The 20,146-nt window shown below is 33.9% G+C and overlaps 1 protein-coding gene across 3 annotated transcripts in view; it reads right to left on the bottom strand.

The window, feature by feature from the left end:
- TENT4A (terminal nucleotidyltransferase 4A) overlaps window positions 1–20,146 on the bottom strand; it is a 101,296-nt gene that overhangs the window by 11,270 nt on the left and 69,880 nt on the right. For 2 of the 3 annotated variants that reach the window (XM_069076916.1, XM_069076905.1), the window contains exons 6-10: window positions 8,070–8,198; window positions 3,977–4,190; window positions 2,495–2,621; window positions 733–833; window positions 380–552 (exon numbers count right to left, since the gene is read on the bottom strand). In XM_069076916.1, the coding sequence (XP_068933017.1) occupies window positions 380–552; window positions 733–833; window positions 2,495–2,621; window positions 3,977–4,190; window positions 8,070–8,198 (744 nt within the window). The remainder of the gene's footprint in view (window positions 1–379; window positions 553–732; window positions 834–2,494; window positions 2,622–3,976; window positions 4,191–8,069; window positions 8,199–20,146) is intronic. The other variant, XM_069076925.1, reaches the window with a different exon arrangement.

Genomic DNA, 20,146 nt, shown 5'->3' with positions numbered 1-20,146 from the left:
TCTCCCTACTGCAAAAATATATTTAAATTCAATATTTAAGAAATTCAATTTTTGTTTGATTTTCCTTTAAAGTAGCATAGATGCTATTAACCACAAGGATCATATCCCCCACATAGTAAATACATGGATAAAGAAAAGGTTATGTAACAGCAATGAATCAGGTTTAAGTCTTTATGACAATTTTTAATGAAAGCATTTATATAGAATATTCTATATAACTGAAATTCTTATGTAAAAATACCAACTTTAAGGGAGATTTTAACATTTAACACTAAGTACACTGCTGTAATGTGTAAAAGAAGTATCTTTAGAAGAAGGTATTATCACTATAAACGGGTGCTTTACGTTGACTCAAAACCACAAAATAATCGATACTTACAATATCACTTCCAGAAAGTGAAGATACAGAAGAAGCAGATGAACCAGAGGAAAGAGGTTGGGTGCTAGACAAAGGTAAAGTCAAACGCTGGCTAAAGGGTGATTCTGTGTCTCTGTTTTGAGGCTGATCCCCATTACATGGAGTTATCTGCTCTTTTATTTTTATTCTATTATCTGTTAAAGAAAAAAATTAGAGTAAAAAAAATTTCTTAAATATTCTATGTTGGGTAATTTTTATTAAAGAATTTTGTAAAAATGAACACATTAGTTTCTCAGTTTTTATATACAACTGAAAAAATGTTACTTGTCTTGGAAAAATATAAAAGTCACTGCAAACATAATTATCTTTCTTACCAAGATCAGGTGATAGATTAATTTTGTTTCCCCATTTTTCTTTGATCCATCCTCTATAGTCAATCACTTCCTGTGTTACTTTGATGATTCTACCTAGTGTACTTTAAAAAAAAGTTTGAAGATTACTGTAAAAATTTCTGAAAATTACCTTGTATCCTTCCCACTAACCAGCTAAGCTAAATAATATCTGTCAACGTAACAGCTTGTTCAGTCGAAGGCAATTGAAAAGAAGCTAACATTTTATAAAATTTCCTTGATTTCTGCTATTAAGTAAAAATCTTGTCTACATTTCAGATACTGGATGCTGCTATAAACTTAAGTCCTCTTAAGAGATCATGTTATGGAAGTTGTGCTCAAGATCCTTATTTTCATACTAGCCCTCTTCTCTTAAGACCTACCTAGGAGCTAGCTATTCTTAATTTCTCCTACAAAGAAAAATTCTTTAATTAACTCAAAAGCCTAAATAGCATAGCACCCAAAAATCTATTTAATGTAGATATTAATGCCATATACACTATAATTCAAATTTCATGTGGATAAAACTGTCTCTCTTGACAGGGGATTTCATATATTGTCAAATGCTATATATTCAATAAAATGTGCCATAATTTTGCCTAATAACCTTAGTAGGAGAATCATTGTCAACAGATGAAATTTTAAGCAAGAGCTATCCAAAATCACTTTACATATTAAGCAGAACAGTTTGCGTGATACAACAGGAGATATATGTTCACATAGGCTATCCCAAGCTTATGAATGGGTTGTGTTCTAAAATTGTATTTATAAAGTTTGCTGTTTGAAATAGCATCACAGAAATATAAATGGCATTTAGGTTTTAAGACCATCCCACAAAGACTGATTCAACCCAAACTATAATCTAAAATGCTAATTATGATTTCAACTATATCTAAAGAATAATGTATTTCATGGTCAAATGCATTCTTGCTTCCAGCATGATCTCATTCTCCTTCTCTCCTCTTCCTTTTAAATAGCATGAGGGAAAGAAGCTCCTTTGGGGGGAGGAGAAGAGATGTGAAGGGTAAGGGGTAGATTCCTCAGGAATGAGACATGTTTACTTATTCTCTATACTTCACTAAGACAATTTTCTAAGTCAGTTCTCAAAGAGTGGTTAAAGGACCTCTGAGGGTCACTGAGATACTTTGTGGGGGTGCTCAAGGCCAAAACTAATTTTATAATAATACTAAGGTGTTTTAATTTATGTTATGGTAAATATCAATAGATATAACTCACATAAAAAAAGCTCTTTGAGGTTCTCAATTTTTAAAAATGCAAAGGGGTCCTGAAACCAAAAAGTCTGACAGCCACTATTTTTTATTTTAAATTAAGGAACAAAAAAGGTGTTGAGTCACAAGAGAGACATGAGGGGGACTACAATTATTCAGGCAACCTCCCCCCTTCATATGTTCAGTTGCTTCATAGGTTAAATTTTGGCAAAACTGTAGACTTCCTGTAGAGATAACAAAATCTAAGAAATAATTAACTAGCGACTGTTCAGGTTTGGATTAGGATTTGAAAAGGGCAAAGCAAGAACACTTAAGGAAAAGAGGACCCTAAAATAAATGCTAGTTCTGCTAACATCGACAATTTAGATTGTCCATTTTCTGGTTCATCAATTTGTAATCAGAGAAATTCTGCTTTTGCTAGTGCTTTCCAGATGTTAATGAGTATAGCAACACCATCATGGTAGGTAACTGAATATATAATTCTAAAAAATTCTCAAAACATAAGAGATCCATATTACCTCTCAGAATCTCTGTTTGGGTATGATCTTGCTAGTGGTGACACTGCATGGCTAAGAACAATGTAGGCATAGTCAAAAACTTGCTTCACTTGCATGGCACCATATGAACTTCTGCCAACATCATTTCCTATGATAAGATAACAATTATAAAAATCTACAAAGCATTTAAAGAACAAATACAGAGATTTTTTTTATTTACTTTTACACATGGCATTTTCTTTAATCAGTTCACAATTACCCACAGCAATTACCTAGTCCTTGACTTTCCAGCCAAATCTTAATCCTTAATAGTAGGGCATGATATATACAACAGGACAAGAGTGGGGAACAGGTGGCTGAAAAATTATATAATTGAATATATTTCTCTCTTTTTTTTAAGCAATTGGGGTTAAGTAACTTGCTCAAGGTTACACGGCCAGTTATTTCTGTGTGTGGTGCTAAGTATCTGAGCCCAGATTCTATCCCAGGTCATCCCGACACTGGAGCCAGTACTCTTATTCACTGTACCACCTGGTTGCCCCTAAGCAACTGGGGTTAAGTAACTTGCTCAAGGTTACACAGCCAGGTGTTTCTGGGTGGGTGCTAAGTGTCTGAGCCTGGTCATCCGGACTCTGGGGCCGGTGCTCTTACTTGCTGTGCTACCTGGCTGCTCCAAACATTAATTTTATTTTTTTAAGCAATTGGGGTTAAGTAACTTGCTCAAGGTTACACGGTCAGTCATTTCTGGGTGTGGTAGTAAGTATCTGAACCCGGATTCGATCCGAGGTCATCCAAACTCTGGGGCCGGTGCTCTTACTCACTGAGCCACCTGGCCACCCCTGAATATATTTCTAACTATAATCTAAGTTAAAACACAAATGATTTTTAGATTATGTTTCGTGACTCCTTTTCTCCTGCCTTGAAAATGGGTGATTGAGAGTTGGTCATAAAATTTTTAAATAGTTACAGGAAAAACAAAGCCAAGCAAAAACTGCTGTCTCCTAATTAAATATTTTGTACTCAATCATTAAGACAAAACTGACATACTATGACAGCTAAGATAATTTAACTATCTGAGAGACAGAACCTAAACCTAAAACTAATTACATACTACAAAGCATATACTTGACAGAACTTAGCACCTTCTTATTAGGTCTTAGGCACTTAGGTCAAAGCTTTGATCCTATAAACTAGTGCAGATTTCATTTAAATCAGTCACTTAACTAGATAAAATCATTTTATTGGTTTTCCATAACTAATATATAATCTTCACAACTCAGAGGGAAGGGGAGAAGAGGAGACAGGTTTTATATAAGATTACCACTAAGTGGAAATCTATAAGAACTAGAAATCTTAGCAACTTTCAGTATCCATCGTATTTCATAATTAAATAAAATAATCCCTAAATTTTACAAAGGATGAATAACGTTCCTTTCCATAGAATTATTTCTTGCTCAGACTCGGTGAAAATGAGAACATTTAACAATTTTCATTTAGTCTTACCAGGCAGTAGAGGATCTTCAATGCACAACATGGATGGTCTATATCCATTGGTCATGGCTTTCATGATTTCTTCTTTGGCGATATAGGCACCTCCATTTTTTATTCTAATACCAGTCTTCAAGTAATTAAAATTTCTTCCATACAGTTCAAAAAATTCTACTAGAAGCATTCCAAGGTTTTCATCAGCTCTTCTGGCATCAATTCTGGGATGCAACTGTAAAAGAAACACATTTCCTTTTGGCACAGATCTAAGTGAATCTTCTAAATATGTCATGTACCATCAACTCTTTGTTGTCTAGGCATCCTATAAGACTCAAATCTCCCAGCATTTCTCTCGCAGTCACTAACTGGTGCTTATTATGATCCTAAGACCCTGAAAGAATTTGAACTTTCTGAATCAAAGATTATATTTAGCATATTTATGATGTAAAATACATTTTATGGCATATTTCAACTATTTCAAAATTGGTTATCTCTTTGTGGTTTATATGATAAATCAAAGTTTTTCACTATATTGGCTTGAACAGAATTACTCTATTCCTAGGCCTTGCTAGAGAATAGTTTACTACCCTAAACCTTGGTTAAAATCTAAGTTCTACTACATGTGTTATATTGGGCAAGGCATTTAACCTTCCTGGGCCTTAGTTTCCTCCTCCATTAAATGAATTTGTTGGAATAAATGACCACCAAGGACTCTTCCTGCTATAAATTTATGATCCTGCAAATTAGCTTGAATTCTAGACAATTCAAATCTAATATTCTTTACTATTCTGAAGTAAAGCCAAAAGGGGGCAGCACCAGAATGAATAGTTCACATTTTATGTAAAACAGAAAAACCAACAGACTAATGTGTAATAATTAATAAGTATATTTCCACTACTCAAACTTGTATGTGATTCAGGTCACTATGCTCAGGCACCTTATATTTTACTTTAAAGAGAAAATTTCAGCTTACATGAAACCTAAGCAACTGGCAAACAAGAAGAGATGAGGAAGGAGGAGGCACAGAGTCCTAAATGCTGCTTTTCCTGAAAAAGCTTTGTAAAAACTTGGTATCTCCTTCTTATACAGTCTCCAACACAGTAATAAGAGATACTAAGGTCTATGACCTTAAAGCAATAATATTTAATTAAGTAACAGTAAATTAATTGCTTTCCAATTGGGCTTTCTAATAGGTTCTCTGAATATAAAGATGACAAATGACAATTTCTGTCCTAGTATATAGACCACAACAATAAAGTATATCAGCTTTCCCAATCCTAGAGAATCCTCATTCTTTAAGTAACTGGGTTACCTAAGTACTCCAAGGTCAAGAATATAAGGAAACTAATAAGAACTATGTAGTCCAGAAAATTTTCTTTAGAAATAATTTCAAATAGAAATTCATACTCCATACTGTACTATTTACAAATATTTGGTGTGGGAAAAGCTACAACAGTTCTAGTCCAACCTCTTCCAAAGAAAAATATGAAACACACTATCTTTGATTAAGTAATATAACAGAATATAAGATAAGATTTTCATCCCCTGATTTTGAGATCAAATTATACAAAAAAATTGTAGACCACCTACAAAGCTGCTGTGGCAATACGTGATGATGTGATGTGATATGATGTGATGTGACATAACGTGACGTGAGGTGACGTGACATAACGTAACGTAATGTAACATGACATGATGAAGGTTACTGTCAAGAAAGATGAGTTACAAACAATTTAAAAGAAAATTATTAGGTGACAGTCTAGATAGAGGGGATGCAGAGTATATTAAAATATGAGTCAGCTTTCCATTTTAGGAGACTAAAAGCAGTTACCACACAAGAGTTTACAAACAGACACTGGAAAAAATTAATTTAAAAGAATAATACAATTTAGAGGTAAAATGGATATTAAGAGATCATCTAGTCCAACCCTCTTATTTTATGATAAGAAAACTGAGGTCCAGAGAGGACAAGAGACTTTAACATCATGATAGTAAGAAGCAGAACTGAAAACTGAACCCAGGTCTCCTGACATCATATACTTTATCCATCATCCCAGGCTTTTTCATAATGCTTTGATGACTTCAAGGTGACAACAGAATATCTAAGTAGAGGTATCCTTTAGGCAGATGTAAATATGGAATTGGAAAGCAGGACAGAAGTTAAGCTTGGAGAAATATATTTGGGAGTTAAATATCACCTTTGTGCTGTTGAGTGAAACATCAGAGTGAAAATGTTGTCTACCAGAGTGAACATAAGAGAAATACTAACTAAAGATTAAATCTACTATGCTTCAAAGAAGAAAACAATCATATACCCATTCATTCTCTGAGAGCACCAGTTTCCCCATCTGCAAAATGAGAGAGTTAGGTTAGATGAACTCTATGATTCCTTCTAATTTTAAGTAATATTATTCACAAGATTATTAAACCTCTGTAAATCATTGTCTTGGTCACAATATTAAATAGCAGCAGTTTTATTATAGTTGAATTATATATATGTGCAGATATGTGTATGTGTATTATGGATATGTGTATATACCTATACATATATACATGGAATTAAGGGTATCTTAAGAGACTCCATATGTTCTCAATTGGCAGATAAGGAAACTTTCTTCATACTCTCAGTTCTCAGAATAGTGCCTGGAGTATAGCAGGTGCATCTACTAAGGATTGTCTATCACATTATCAGAGTACAAAAAGCCACAATTTTAGTAACAATGAATTTTCCTCATGTCTCTTATAAAAACTAAGATTATACTTAATTCTAAGGAGCAAATATCTGGAGTGAGGAGACTTGAATTCAAATCAATCCTCTCCTGTGACCTTAGTCTAATAACCTCACTGAACCTCAAAGCTGCCTCAATTTGTAAGATGAGATTATCAACTACATAGTTGCTAAACCCCATCCAGCTCTAGACCTGGATGTGATTTTATAATTTTAGAGTCTTGTATCACAACACTTAGAGCTCAAAGACACACTCCAGATTTTCTAGTATCTCCCCCATTTTTGCAGGTGAAGAAAGTGAGAACCAGAGTGGCTCAGAGACTTGCCCAAGCTTACCTAAGTAACAGAAATGGGATTCAAACCTCAGTTCTTAAATGCCTTTTCCAGTACACAACACTGCCCTCAAAACTGGTAGGACTCTACAACTCAAGAGATCTATTAAAGAAATTATTATAGAATGAGTTACTTGATAAATATTGTAATCTTGCCTAAACATAGTAATAAAATTTTTATCTTACCTAACTGCCCTGGAAAAGTGCTTAATGAAAACAGAAGGGGAAGAAAGAGCATTTAAGTTAATCTATCTTCTCAAAGACAAAATTTGAAAATATTATTGATGAAGTAAAGTTTCTTTAATGAAAGGATATTCAAGTTCTCTGCCAAAAGAATAGCTGTACCATATTTTTAATTAATCTACTAAATATAACCATATTCTATCTTAAGTGAAGATTTTCAAAATCAACAGTAATAGAATATAAGCACTTTGAGGGGAGTAACTGTTTTATTTTATCTTTATGAATAGTCCTAGCACAAAAGGTGACAAATGCCTACTGATCCCAACAGTAGAACACCATTTAGAAAAAAAAAAGTTTATTAATGCCTAGCACAGCAAAATCCCTCTTATTATGAGAGAGGGAAGCCTCTTTTCCCCATTTCCCCATTCTTCCATTTCCCCTCATATATCCCTATATATATATAATATATATAGGTGTATATATAATATAATATTATATATTTTATATATATATATATATATATATACCACCTGCTCCACCAAACTAAAGCTGTGAGTGGGGGTGGGCTAGGAACTGAAGTGAGGATGATCTCCCCAACTACTTTAGGCACCAGGCTAAAGAAAGCTCCACCAGGTGCTTCTAGTAGAAACAGAATAAGATATTATTTAGTATAGGCCAAAACTTAAATTGTTATACACAAAGTTTCAGGTTTCTTTATAAAAAGCCACTTTATGTCACATGTTAAAAAACAGAATAAGGAGATACCGAGGCAAAAAGGACAGAAACATTTTATCTTCTTACAAACAAAATGAAGGATAACTAGAATAAAAAACATACATTAGTTCATCTTTAAAAACTGATTACTTACCTGTAGAAAACTAATGGCCATTAAAATTAGGCTATAAGAGCTAATTCCACCTGTAAAAACTTCATTCAGGTCCCTCTGCAAGAGGAACTGCTTTAATACTAAAATCAAGTAAGGCAGCAATGAGTATTTCTGTAAATAAAAGAAAACAGTTGCACTATAGTTAATACACTTTAGATAAATTCTATAACATCTTAAAGGGGGGATAAAAGAGGGTTACAATCTCCAAGTGAATTATGTAAAGGCTTTAGGAGCTGTCCTAGGTATCTAAATAGCTGAAAGTTGCTTTTCACCGGCTGGATTGTCAAGGTACAAGTTTTGCACCTTGTGTTTGGTTTTGGTTTTGTTTTGCTACAAGAGGAGAATGGGGCAGGTAAGGTAGCTTTAAACAGCTTTTAATGAAAAGATATCCCTTGAAGAAATAAGTTCACCTCCTTCAAGTGACATCTAGCTCTCGAGCTACAACTATCTTCTCCAAGCTCCTAAAAATTGTTATTTGTTTAAAGGACCATACTAGAGAATTAAGGATTTTCTCAACCAAGCCAACTTGATTCACTTTCTCCCCAACCTCATAAAAAATTTATAATTTAAAGTAGTATGGGAGGGAGGCTGAACTTTGGTAACTTCAATAAAATGTTTTTCAGCACAAAATTGTCTGTATCGCTTCCAATCCATCTTCTTATTAATTTTTATTCTAAATTTAATTAAATACAAAAATTTCAATATAAAAACAAGACCAAAAAAGAATCTGTGAAATTATATATATTTTAAATACACATACACTACAAGGTAGAAATAAATTTTATGTCTCCTGCACTTTTTGTGTTCTGTATATTTTAAATACATACACAAATATATATGCAGTTTTTATTTAAAAAAAAAAACTCTTAACAAATGCCAAACACCAAAATAAGCATTTCCATTTACATCATAAACAGTAGGAGCTTATACATCAAACTGTGAATCTCTATTATGCAAAATTTGCTTTTACTTTTAAGTATAGTCCTTATAAGCTCAACATTTAGCTTTCAAAGCTATTCTGCTTCTCGGTGAGTCCTCCTGGCCTTCCTTCTGTTCTCTTCTCATTTAAAAAAACTAGGATCCCTATTCCTTCCCCAGTCTCCAGTCCCAACAACCTCAATAGGATTAGTAAAAAGAAAAAGGAAGAAAACTGAATCCATCGTAATAAACATGCATAGTCAAACAAAACAAAAGCCTATAATAAAAGGTTTTATTCATGTTCTTTATTACGTATTTTAAAAAATCTTTCTCAACTGATTTCACCTCTTTGGAAGCAGATACTCCAAAGATACCTAACTTTGGATATCTTGCTCAGAATAGGCCATGGCTACAATAATCCAATGTTAACTTGTGATCATTAAGCTATAGTGTAAGACTGAACCAGTTAAATGAATGATTTCTCCATTTTCATTCTCTGTAAACATCTTTATTTTTTGTATGCAATCTAAATAAGCACAGGGTTGGTTTTTTAGTTGTAAATTTTAGCCCCTTAATTACTAAAGAACTATTTTTCTACTATAAAGATTTTATTACAGAGTTCTAATGTTGAAATTTATTAGAAGTACATAACTCTAGTCTCTGAAAAACAAGCTAGGAACATTAGTATTCAGGGAAAAAAACCAGATTCCCACACTTAAAAAGTATTAAATATATTTGATATCTATGTTTTAAGCACCAACAAGGTAGCACTCAATCTGATTCATTCAATATAGGTATAATCTCTTTTCCAAAACAGATATACTTTAAATATGAATGCAAAGTAAGCTATATAGTTTTTTCTTCTTCCAATTTGACTTCTTATTATAAAACTGCAAGTTTTCTCATAAAAATGAAGTTGGAAATTTCTGGATAAAAAAGAGTTAAGATGGTAGTATCTAAACCAGCAATACATTTGGTCACTGTGGTACAAGTACTTCCTAGTTATTACTTCTAGTCTATCAGCTGTTCACTGCATACAACATTCGATCTCCCACCTCCATGCCTTTGCTCAGGCAGTCCCCTCATGTCTGGAATGTGTTTTTTTCTTTACTTCTGCTTCTTATAAGCCTTAGCTTCTGTCAAAATACAGCTGAGGCTTAAATACCACCTTCTACACTAGAAATTTTCTGATCTCCCCAGTTGCTACTATGCTCTATTTCTTAAAATTTGTTTGCATTACTTATTTCTCTATACATGCAAGATGCTTAGAGGCAGGGACTATTTTGTTTTTTTATCCCCACCATCTAGAACAGTGCCTTACATATAGTGAGTAATAAACATTTATTCAACTGAATTTGAGATGTTTTGCAGATTCATCTCCCACTGAGATTTATTCACTCCTTCAAAGACAGCTGATACAATTCAGTTGTGCTGCAACAGCCAATCTAAGCAGTAAGGTATGCCTTCCCTGTGATCAGAGGTAGGTAGCTCTCTGTCTAAATGTACTCCAAAGAGGTCAACAACTATCTATTTCCATACTTTTTGAAACTAAGCTTCTAATACTTTAATATGCTAAGGATCAGTGATTTATTTCATCAATGTGACCAATCCCTACAACACAAATCAGAGTTCCTTGAATGACTGGCTTAATGAGCTGCTATTTCTGAAAAACATCACCATGGAGGAACCAGGCTTCTAGAGGAAGACTAAGAACTTATCCTGAATGACAGACAGAAAGGTCATCTACTAGAATTACAAGCTTACAAGGATCTGCTGGTATAACTTTTTAGAACCCAGCGTTAGCTCCACATCATAGGGCAGGAGATGGTAGTAGAGTTTTAGAACAAAACACTTAATTTAAAAATGATACCTGGGAGTTATTAAATAATACCCAATTTGTTTACCTTAACTATTTTCCCAATAGCTTATTCTAACTCTAACCCCAATTAGAATGACTAACTTTAAAATACTCTTGACTTAGTGTTCAGCTATTTGGTTTCAGTCTGATGTTAAAGTCCCTCAAGTCCTATGAATAATCTTCTCTTATTCAGATCTTCCTATCACCACCACCCAACCCAACTACAGCCATTATCCCCATTATGCAAATTAAGCTGTGTGGTAACACAGCTGAGAAACTTCATAGGAGGGATGTAAACCCCAGTAAATCTTAACTCCAAATTCAATACTCTTCTCAGTTCATTTATGCTTTTCAAACAAAAGCAGGAACATGTAACATGAATTTTTTGACCATTTATTCACATTTTTATCTCAACATTTTTACCACACAATAAGAAAAAAATTATACAATTACATGAACCTTGTCTATTATCATCCTGGTTAATCTTTCTTAATTTAAGATTGTTAATCCTGTTCACTAAGGAACAGGAATTTACTCCAAGTTAAAAAATGAGTAGTGATATTAATGGTAACTAAGTCTAACATTTTCTCCCTCTTAAACAATTCTTGATGTTCCTGAAAAATACACCTTAGAACACAAAGCTCTAAATAAAAACAAGGGCTACTCCCATATTTCTTTTATGAAGACTTCACCATTTATGTGACTAAGGGAGTCCTTAAGAAGTAAAGGTAAAGGTACTCAAAGAGAGGCATCCAGAATGAATTTAGTCATGTCCAACTGATTGAAAGGTAGTCAATATGTTTAATATTTCCATTAAGTTTCAGATTTAGAACTTCAGTATGTTTGACCCAGAAGGGTAAAAAAATTTATTTAGGTCCAAAGAGGCAAATAATTTGCTCATGACTTAGATATATGTATACCCCTATCTCAAACCAGATTCTAAACTACAAAGGCAGGAATCACACTTTCTTACAACAAACAGCATGACACCTTCACTTATTTATTTATTGAATCCCTGCTCTATACAATGCACAGTGTTAAGTATTGGGAGAGACAGATTTATTTTTAAAAGCACAAATCCTACTTGCAAAGAGCTTTTATAATCTAGTAAAAGGAGAAAATTTGGACATAGATTCACACAGTATAATGTAAACTAGAATATAGTTAATTAGATTAGAAAGTACTATGAAATCAGTTGAGGAGAAAAGTACTTGATAGAAACATAATAAAGAAAAGAGAGAAAGGTTAAGGAAAAAGGAATAAATGTTTATTCCTTATATCTTTACCTCATCAACTGTTCTTACTATTTTTATCTTTTAACCTTTGTCTGCTGTGGTAAGAACAATGTACTTTCTATTTCAAGGAGAAAATAAGCCCCAATGAAGGTGCTTTAGATATAAACCTGTTGCACTAGAGATCACAGTATTGCTAAAGAGAGAGACAGAGAGAGAGAGAAGAGAGAAAAGAGAGGAAGGGGGGAAGGGAAGGAGGAGAGAGGGGAAAAAAGAGGGAAAAAGAGAGGAGACATGGGGGTGGTAGGTGGTGCAGTGAATAGAGCACTGGCCCAGGAGTCAGGGAGACCTGAGTTCAAATCCAGCCTCAGACACCTAACACTAAAAACTAGCCATGTGACCTTGGGCAAGTCACTAAAACCCACTTGCCCTCCAAAAAGCAAAATGAAAAAAGAGAGAGAGGAGGTAAAGGATGGGGGAGAATGAGAGTAGAAGAGAGTGGGGGACACATGAGGTAAGTGAGGGCAATAAGAGAAAGGGAAATAATGAGACAAATATTGGCCAATAATTATCGGTTGTACATGTGCACAAGTAAATATCTGGAAGTGTGTCTTATTTGTGTCCTAATATATTTATTTTAAGATCTACTGTTCTGTCAAATTCTACAGTCCAGCCAACTTAGCTAATTTATCACATTAGTAATATGGATCAACTACTCCTACCTACTGGCCTTTGGTTGCCCAAGCCCAAGGAACTGGCTCTTGCTGTGACAGGAAATCTATAAAATGCTTTGTCAGAAATAGATGAGCCTCAGTTTCAAGGTCTTCTTGAATGTGGTGCCCAGTGTATAATATTCCAGCTTCTTACATGGTTCAGAACCTTTACCTTTATAATACCTCTCCCAATAATGTATTTCCTGGTTTCTGACTTCTCTAATTAATTGGCCACCTCACTGGTAGTCTTCCTATGCTTCCATCTGACCCATAACAGCAGCATCCTATTGTCTACAAATATCTAAAACGCAATCAAACAATTAACAAGCATTTATTAAGTTCTTACTAAGTACCAAGCACAGTGCCAGGAGCTGTGGATACAACAACAAACATGAAATAGTTCCTGACCCCAGGAAATTTATATTCTATAGTAGAGATATATATACAAATAAAAAATAAAATATATATCCAAAATAATTACAAGGTAATTGGGGGTAGGGAGGAAGATTAATATTAGCCCTGGAGAGAGGATCAGGAAAGGCCTCAAGTAGTAGAGAAGGCAAGATATGAAGGCAGAAATGAAGAAGGGAACACATTCCAGATACTAATATGACCAATCCAAAAGCATGGCAATGGGAGATGGGAATGTCTGCAACACAGTGCCTTTGAATAGATCCTACCGTTTGTAAAGGGTGGTGTATGTATAATAAAGGGTAGTATAATGTATAACTAAGTAGGAAATGTTAGTTGGAGTTGGGCTGTGAAGGGTTTAAAATAGAAAAGCTTTTATCTGATCCTAGATGTATGTAACAATGTCTACTGATCAGGGTTAAGGACATGGTCAAATGTGACTTAAGAATATCACTTTTTCTGCTATGTGGAAGATAGACTGGAGTGGGAGGAGGGAGGCAGGCAACTGGAGCCAAGAAGAATAATTAGGAGACTATTGCAACAGTCCTGCCAAGAGGTAAGAAGTGCCTGAGCAAAAGTAGTTACAGTTTGAATAAAAAGAGGATGGATTCAAAAGATACTGGGGAGGTAGAATCAATAAAAACCTTAGAACTAAATGGATATGGTAAAAGGAAGGAGTTAGCAGTTGGAGATGTGAAGGTTATAAACCTGACTGATTAGAAGGACATCGTGCTATTAATGAAAATATAAAGTGCAGATGAAGAGAGTATTTAAGGGAGAAAGTTAAGGAAAGAAGCGAGGTAGGAAATATAATGATTTCTATTAGGGACATGTTCGATTTGAAATACCTGAATCCAGGAAGAGATTTCCAGCAGTCTCCTGACTGTAGGTCAGGAAAGAAACTAGAACTGGATATATAGAACTGGGACTCATGGACATGGAAATAATAATCCCAACTATGGGAATTGATGAGGTAATTAAGTGAGAGAATGTGGAGGGAAAAGAGAAAAAATTTCCTGGGCAGACCCTTGGAGAACATCCACAGTTGAGGGGTAGGAACTGGATGATTAACTAGCAAAGAAGACTGAGAAAGAAAAAGAACGCTTTTTAGTTCTAAATTTAATATGGTATCAAGTAGGGTCCAATTCAATTTAAATGCTCAATAAATGCTTAATGACAATAAATGTGTCTATATAGACCATGCTGGGGGGAAATGGAAAGGAATAAACAAATGCCTAGAAAGGAAAGGGTGAAAATTTCATAGATCAACTGAAAAATTCCCATGAACTTAGACATTTTATAAAGCTAGAGATATATCTTGTACTTCAGGAAAATTTGGTAAAAATCCAAAGTTACAAAACAAATTAAGGACCAGTTGCTAAATCACAAAAGATTAAAATAATCAAAGAACTTCAAAGCAGAAAAAGGCCATAGATATTGATTTTAATCCATACTCGTAGGAGTAATCACTCCCAAATATTCCCAACAAGAGATTATCTAACTACTGACAGGTAGAACTGGGGTTCTATAAAAGAAATTATATTACATATATATGTATGTGTGTGTGTGTGTATATATATATATATATATATATATATATATATATACATATATAATTACATTTATAAACCAGTACTTACTCTGGCTACTCTCTCTCTCTCGACTTGGCAAGAAAATTAAGGGTTTGCCAGATGAAGCAGTTTCTAGCTAGTGTAGTGACTGATTCATAGTGGTTAAACTTCTATAGGAAATGGTGATAGTCTGGGTCATCCATTCTTTTATATATTTCTCATTTTAAGGGATGAACAGTTTGGTTAAATACAGAAGCTCCAATCAGACCAAGCTGAGTACTATATCTTCTCATTTTTATTTGATATTCTAATTTGGTATTGATTTTAAATTCTGTTCACTGATAAGGTTATGATTTCCACATTAGTTTTTAGTATTCTAGTTTGCTAAAATGTAACTAATTTCATGTTTTATGATGTTAGGTGTTTTCCATTTCCAGTTCCAACTCTTTTTTCAAAGAAAATATTCATGATTCACACGACTGGAGTTTGTATTTTGCCTCTTGTTTCTTATTCTGACTCATGTTTTCCAAGAAATTTTTCTATGCTTTCCCCTAATCTCAATTTAATATAGAAGTCCCCAAATATTAAATTATATGTTGATTTAATTTAGAGGATTTTATTGAGTTCTTGGTAGATTTTCTTCATATCCTCATCCTTTGAAACAAGAGTTGATACAAAAGCGTCAGGTATTTTTATAATGATCTTATTGCAAATACTTATCACAAACAATAAGAAACAACTAAGTGTAGTAAGGGGTAGCTATGTGGTGCAGCAAAAAAGCTGTCAGGCCTGGAGTCAAGAAGATCCAAGTTCAAATCCAGCTTCCAACACTTATCAGCTGCGTGATCCTGGACAAGTCACTTAATCCTGTTTGCCTAAGTTTCCTCAGCTATAAAATGAGCTGGAGAAGAAAATGGCAAACTACTCCAGTATCTTTCACAAGAAAACCCCAAATGGGATCACAAGAAGTCAGACACAACTGAAACAACACAACAAGTGTAGTAATGTTGTTTCTTATTATCTTATGATAGAGCTAACTCCATCAACTTTTATTTGCTTCTTAAAGATCATATGAGCCCCACCAAGTCTTATTATGATGCCCCCTTGTGGCACAGAGGAACCCTAGGTTCTTATGCACTAGTTCTTTGAAGATTCTGCCAGAGCAGAGTTTTCAAATGAGATCCTGGCAATATACAACTAGCTAAACAAACATAGAGAAACTCATTGTCAACAGGTGGGTCACTAGGTGATGAACTCAGAGTTATTCAATTAAACTCAATAAACATTTATTAAGTGCCTACTATATGCCAGGCAACGGGCTAAGTGCTAGACAAAGAACAGCAATCACATCACCCCAAAGTGTAGCAGCCATGGAACCTGTTCCTAACATAAAGTCCAAATTCAAGAACGAAAGCCAAATTGATGGGTAAATCAAAGAAGAACTAATCAGAACCAAAAATGACTACTAATTTAGAGATCTCCCAAAAGAAGAAAGTAATTCTGTGATAATTGTTAGGAGATACTGGAAGAAAAAAAAATTAATTTTCCACAAGGACTATATGAATACCTATATTTTTTTTGATCTCTTAAGGAATTAAGATATTTTTTTTTAAAGCTGTGGAAGAAAGAATAAGAAGGAGAATAAATAGTTTAGAACAGAAAGGAGCAAACCTTACCCAGTAATGGACTCCCTAAAAAATAGAAAAGATCAAACCAAAATAAATAACTCCATAAGATATCAAGAAATATTTTTTTTAAAAAGAAATGTAATAACTTAAAAAAACTAAAAGAAGAAAAATCTATCTGCTACTAAAAACAAAAAACCTATAAAATGGGTTAAGGAGGGAGAATTTAAAAATCATCACATCCCCTGAAAAAACATGATTTTTAAAATATATATTTCAATAAATCACAAATGATAACTAACCAGATCTATTAGCATAAGAAATCAAAGATAGAATCTTATCACTTTCTGAAAGAACTCCAAAATGAAAAGTCCTAGGAATGTCAGTCAAATTCCAGAGCTCCCATATCAAAGAAAAGATACTGTGAGCATCCTGAAAGAAGCAAATCAAGTACCAAAGATGAAATCTAGGATCCCCACAAGACCTGGAAGTTCCTAATTTAAATGAAAGGAGATTTTGGAAAGTATTATTTCAAAAGCAAAAGACATATATATGCATGCAACCAAAAATAACTTAACCTGCAAAAGTTAAGTATCATCTTACTAGAGGGAAATAGACTTTTAATGGAATTGAAGATTTTCAAGCATTTCTGAAGAGAAGACCAGAGCTCAGAAGAAAACTCTGAAATGCCAATACAAGAATTAAGAGAAAGTGAGAAAGGTAAAATTTATCTGAGCAAATGGAAGTGGCCTTCTGATAACGTAATGTGATATTCATGATAGGAGGAAATGAAACAAATGTCTCTTTAGAGACATTTAATATTTTCAAAGAAAACTTAGGGACTTAAATAAGAAAAATACAAGTTCTTGGGACAGATTAGTCCCTATCTGACAGTTTAAAAAGAGGGAAAATTGGGGTGGCTAGGTGGCGCAGTGAATAGAACACTGGCCCTGAAGTCAGGAGAACCTGAGTTCAAATCCAGCCTCAGACACTTAACACTTACTAGCCGTGTGACCTTGGGCAAGTCACTTAACCCCAATTGCCCTACCTTCCCCCTCCAAAAAAGAAAAATAGAAGAGGGAAAATAAGAGAGAATACAAAAAATACATTAGTATAGAAAATATTGGAACTTATTCTTTTTCATAAGTAAGATGTGTGAGAAGTATGAAAGCATGGAAGGACTGTGGGGAATGGGCATCATTAAAACCTCACTTTTAACTGAAACAGATAAAGAAGGGTTAAACACACACACATACCCAAACAATTTGATGTAGAAATACATCAAATTCAACAGAGAAACAATCAGGAATTAGGGGTGCAGAGTTAAGAAAAAGGAGAACACTGGTGAAGAAATAATGGCAGGCAGAATAAACCTCTTGATGTTGAGAGATAAAGAAAAAGGAAAGCAGAGAATTAGATTCTAAAGGAGATGCCCATCCATTGGAGAATGGCTGAACACAGTGTGACATAAGAATGTTATAAATTATTGTGCCAACAGAAATGAGGCTGAGAATTATTTGTAGTATGAATTGATAAAAAGTATGCAAAAACAAAATAATGGTTTACACAAGGACAACAACATTGTAAATAAAAACAATTGAGAAAACTCTAATCGATGATATGACCAATCAAGGTGATGGGATCAAAGTGCAGAAAGAGTCCAGGAAAACACATACACTTTTAGACATGGCTACTGGGTGGATTCTTTTTGCTTAACTACCCATATTTTTTACAAAGATTCCCCCCCCCCCACCTCACTTTTTAAATTTGGAATGTTGGAGGAGTGTTGAATGGAGAGGACAGGTTAGCAATGCTAGTACCAAAAAAGGCAGCTACCCACTGAAACATTTTTTGTTTAAATGAACAGAACAGAAAAAAATACAGACAAGTAGGACAAATTTACATATAATGTGTGGAATTTGTTATGTACTTTTTAACAAACAAACAAAAAAACCCAGTATGAATTAGAGACTCACATACAATTCTGTGTTCTGCTCTTTATATGGAAGTGTTTTTTTTTAATTTGTAAGATAAAAATTTTTTTAAAATAGCAATAGAGAGAAAAGAACTTACAGAAAGTTAGATGAGAATGCAACTAATACCACAGATGGGTAAGAATGAAATTAGAAGTACAAACAAAAAATTAAAAAGATCTATGAAGATTTATATGGTAAACTGTTGTCTTCAATAATAATAGAGGCATTATGCTTGGACTATAATAGAACAGTTCCTAAGGGGGCATAAAAATGTCTCTAAAGAAATTAAAGATGGGAAAAACAGCTGAACCACACTATAGATATTTGGAAGAGGTCCAATAATGAAGGAATGAAAGCTCAATTTTTAAGGTATTATAATCCCTTAAGAAAAAAAATCTTGGAATTTATTTGGAACTCAAAAAAAGATGTATGAGGAAATATCAATAACTATAAAATCAATTATATATTTATTAAGCATCTACTACTATTCACCACATACTGAGGATAAAAGATAAGAGTGATGGAGTCTGTTTCCTTAGGACAATGCAAAGCATCCTAAATGAGATCTATAAGCAGAGTTCAGCCTAACTATACAAATAGGAAAAAGAAAGTGGATGAAACATGTCTAACATCCAGAATTTTAACAACATAGATGGATAGAGTTGGCCCAACAGTAAAATGTTTTGGACAGATAGTGCAAAGTGACAATGAGCTGGGTCTAGAATTAAATAGGAAGAGAAGAAAAGGTTGGATTGCCTCTGGGAAATTTAATGACTCCAATCTTCTCCTTGAAACAAAGGTACATTTTAAAAATATCAATATTCTTCTAAAGATATTTGATGACTGAAAGTCATAAAACATCATATCCCTGAAGAATTAAAGTTGAAGGTCATTCCAAGGGTAGTAGAGAAGCAAAGAGTAATCATGAGGAAGAATTCCAGAGGAATGGTTTAAAAGATACCATTAAATGACTGACTTTGATAGAGCTCTTCTCAGCAATGCTCTTCTTAGACAACTCTAAAAGACTCGTGATGGAAAATGCCACCTACATCCAGAAAAAGAACTATGAAGACTGAATACAGATCAAAGCATATTATTTGTTCTTCCTTTTTTTGTTTTGTTTTTTTCTTTCTTGTAATTCTTCCCATTTGTTCTAATTCTTCTATACAACATGACTAGTGTGAAAATATGTTTAATAAGAATGTATATGTAGAGCCTATAGCAGATGGCATGCCATCTTGGGGAGGTGGAAGGGGAGGGAGGTGGAGAAAATTTAAAACTCAAAAGCTTATGGAAGTGAATGCTGAAAATTAAAAATAAATTAATTAATTAAAATTATTAAAAAAGATAACAGAGAAAACTATGATTGGGGAAAAAAGAAGAATAGGATCATAGAATCTAGAAGGTCTCTAAGATGTCAGAGTCAAATCCACATATTTTACAAATGAGGAAAATAAGGCCTAGAGAGGTTAACTGTCTTGGCCAAGACCATAAAGGTAGTAAAAGCGTCAGGAGTGGATGTGAATTCAAGTTCTTTGATTCAAGGGCTGGTTCTCTTAAAGAGACCAAGCAAAGTGAAGAATTGTAGGGAATGACTCCTAGTATTTTGGAAAGATCTCCCATGGAGAATTTATAGGAGGACATGGATAAGCATTACAGACTTTGTAGGCATGGATGGGTTTTGCTCTGCACTTTGACAGGGAGATCCATATCAGTGAGATCAATGAGTCATTAAAGTATGAGATGATGTAATTT

The sequence above is a fragment of the Petaurus breviceps genome, unplaced genomic scaffold, assembly GCF_028583685.1.
Source record: "Petaurus breviceps papuanus isolate PSGF00001 unplaced genomic scaffold, PetGlider_PUasm1.0 151, whole genome shotgun sequence".
Taxonomy (NCBI): domain Eukaryota; kingdom Metazoa; phylum Chordata; class Mammalia; order Diprotodontia; family Petauridae; genus Petaurus; species Petaurus breviceps.
This window is presented reverse-complemented; position numbering and strand designations above follow the sequence as displayed.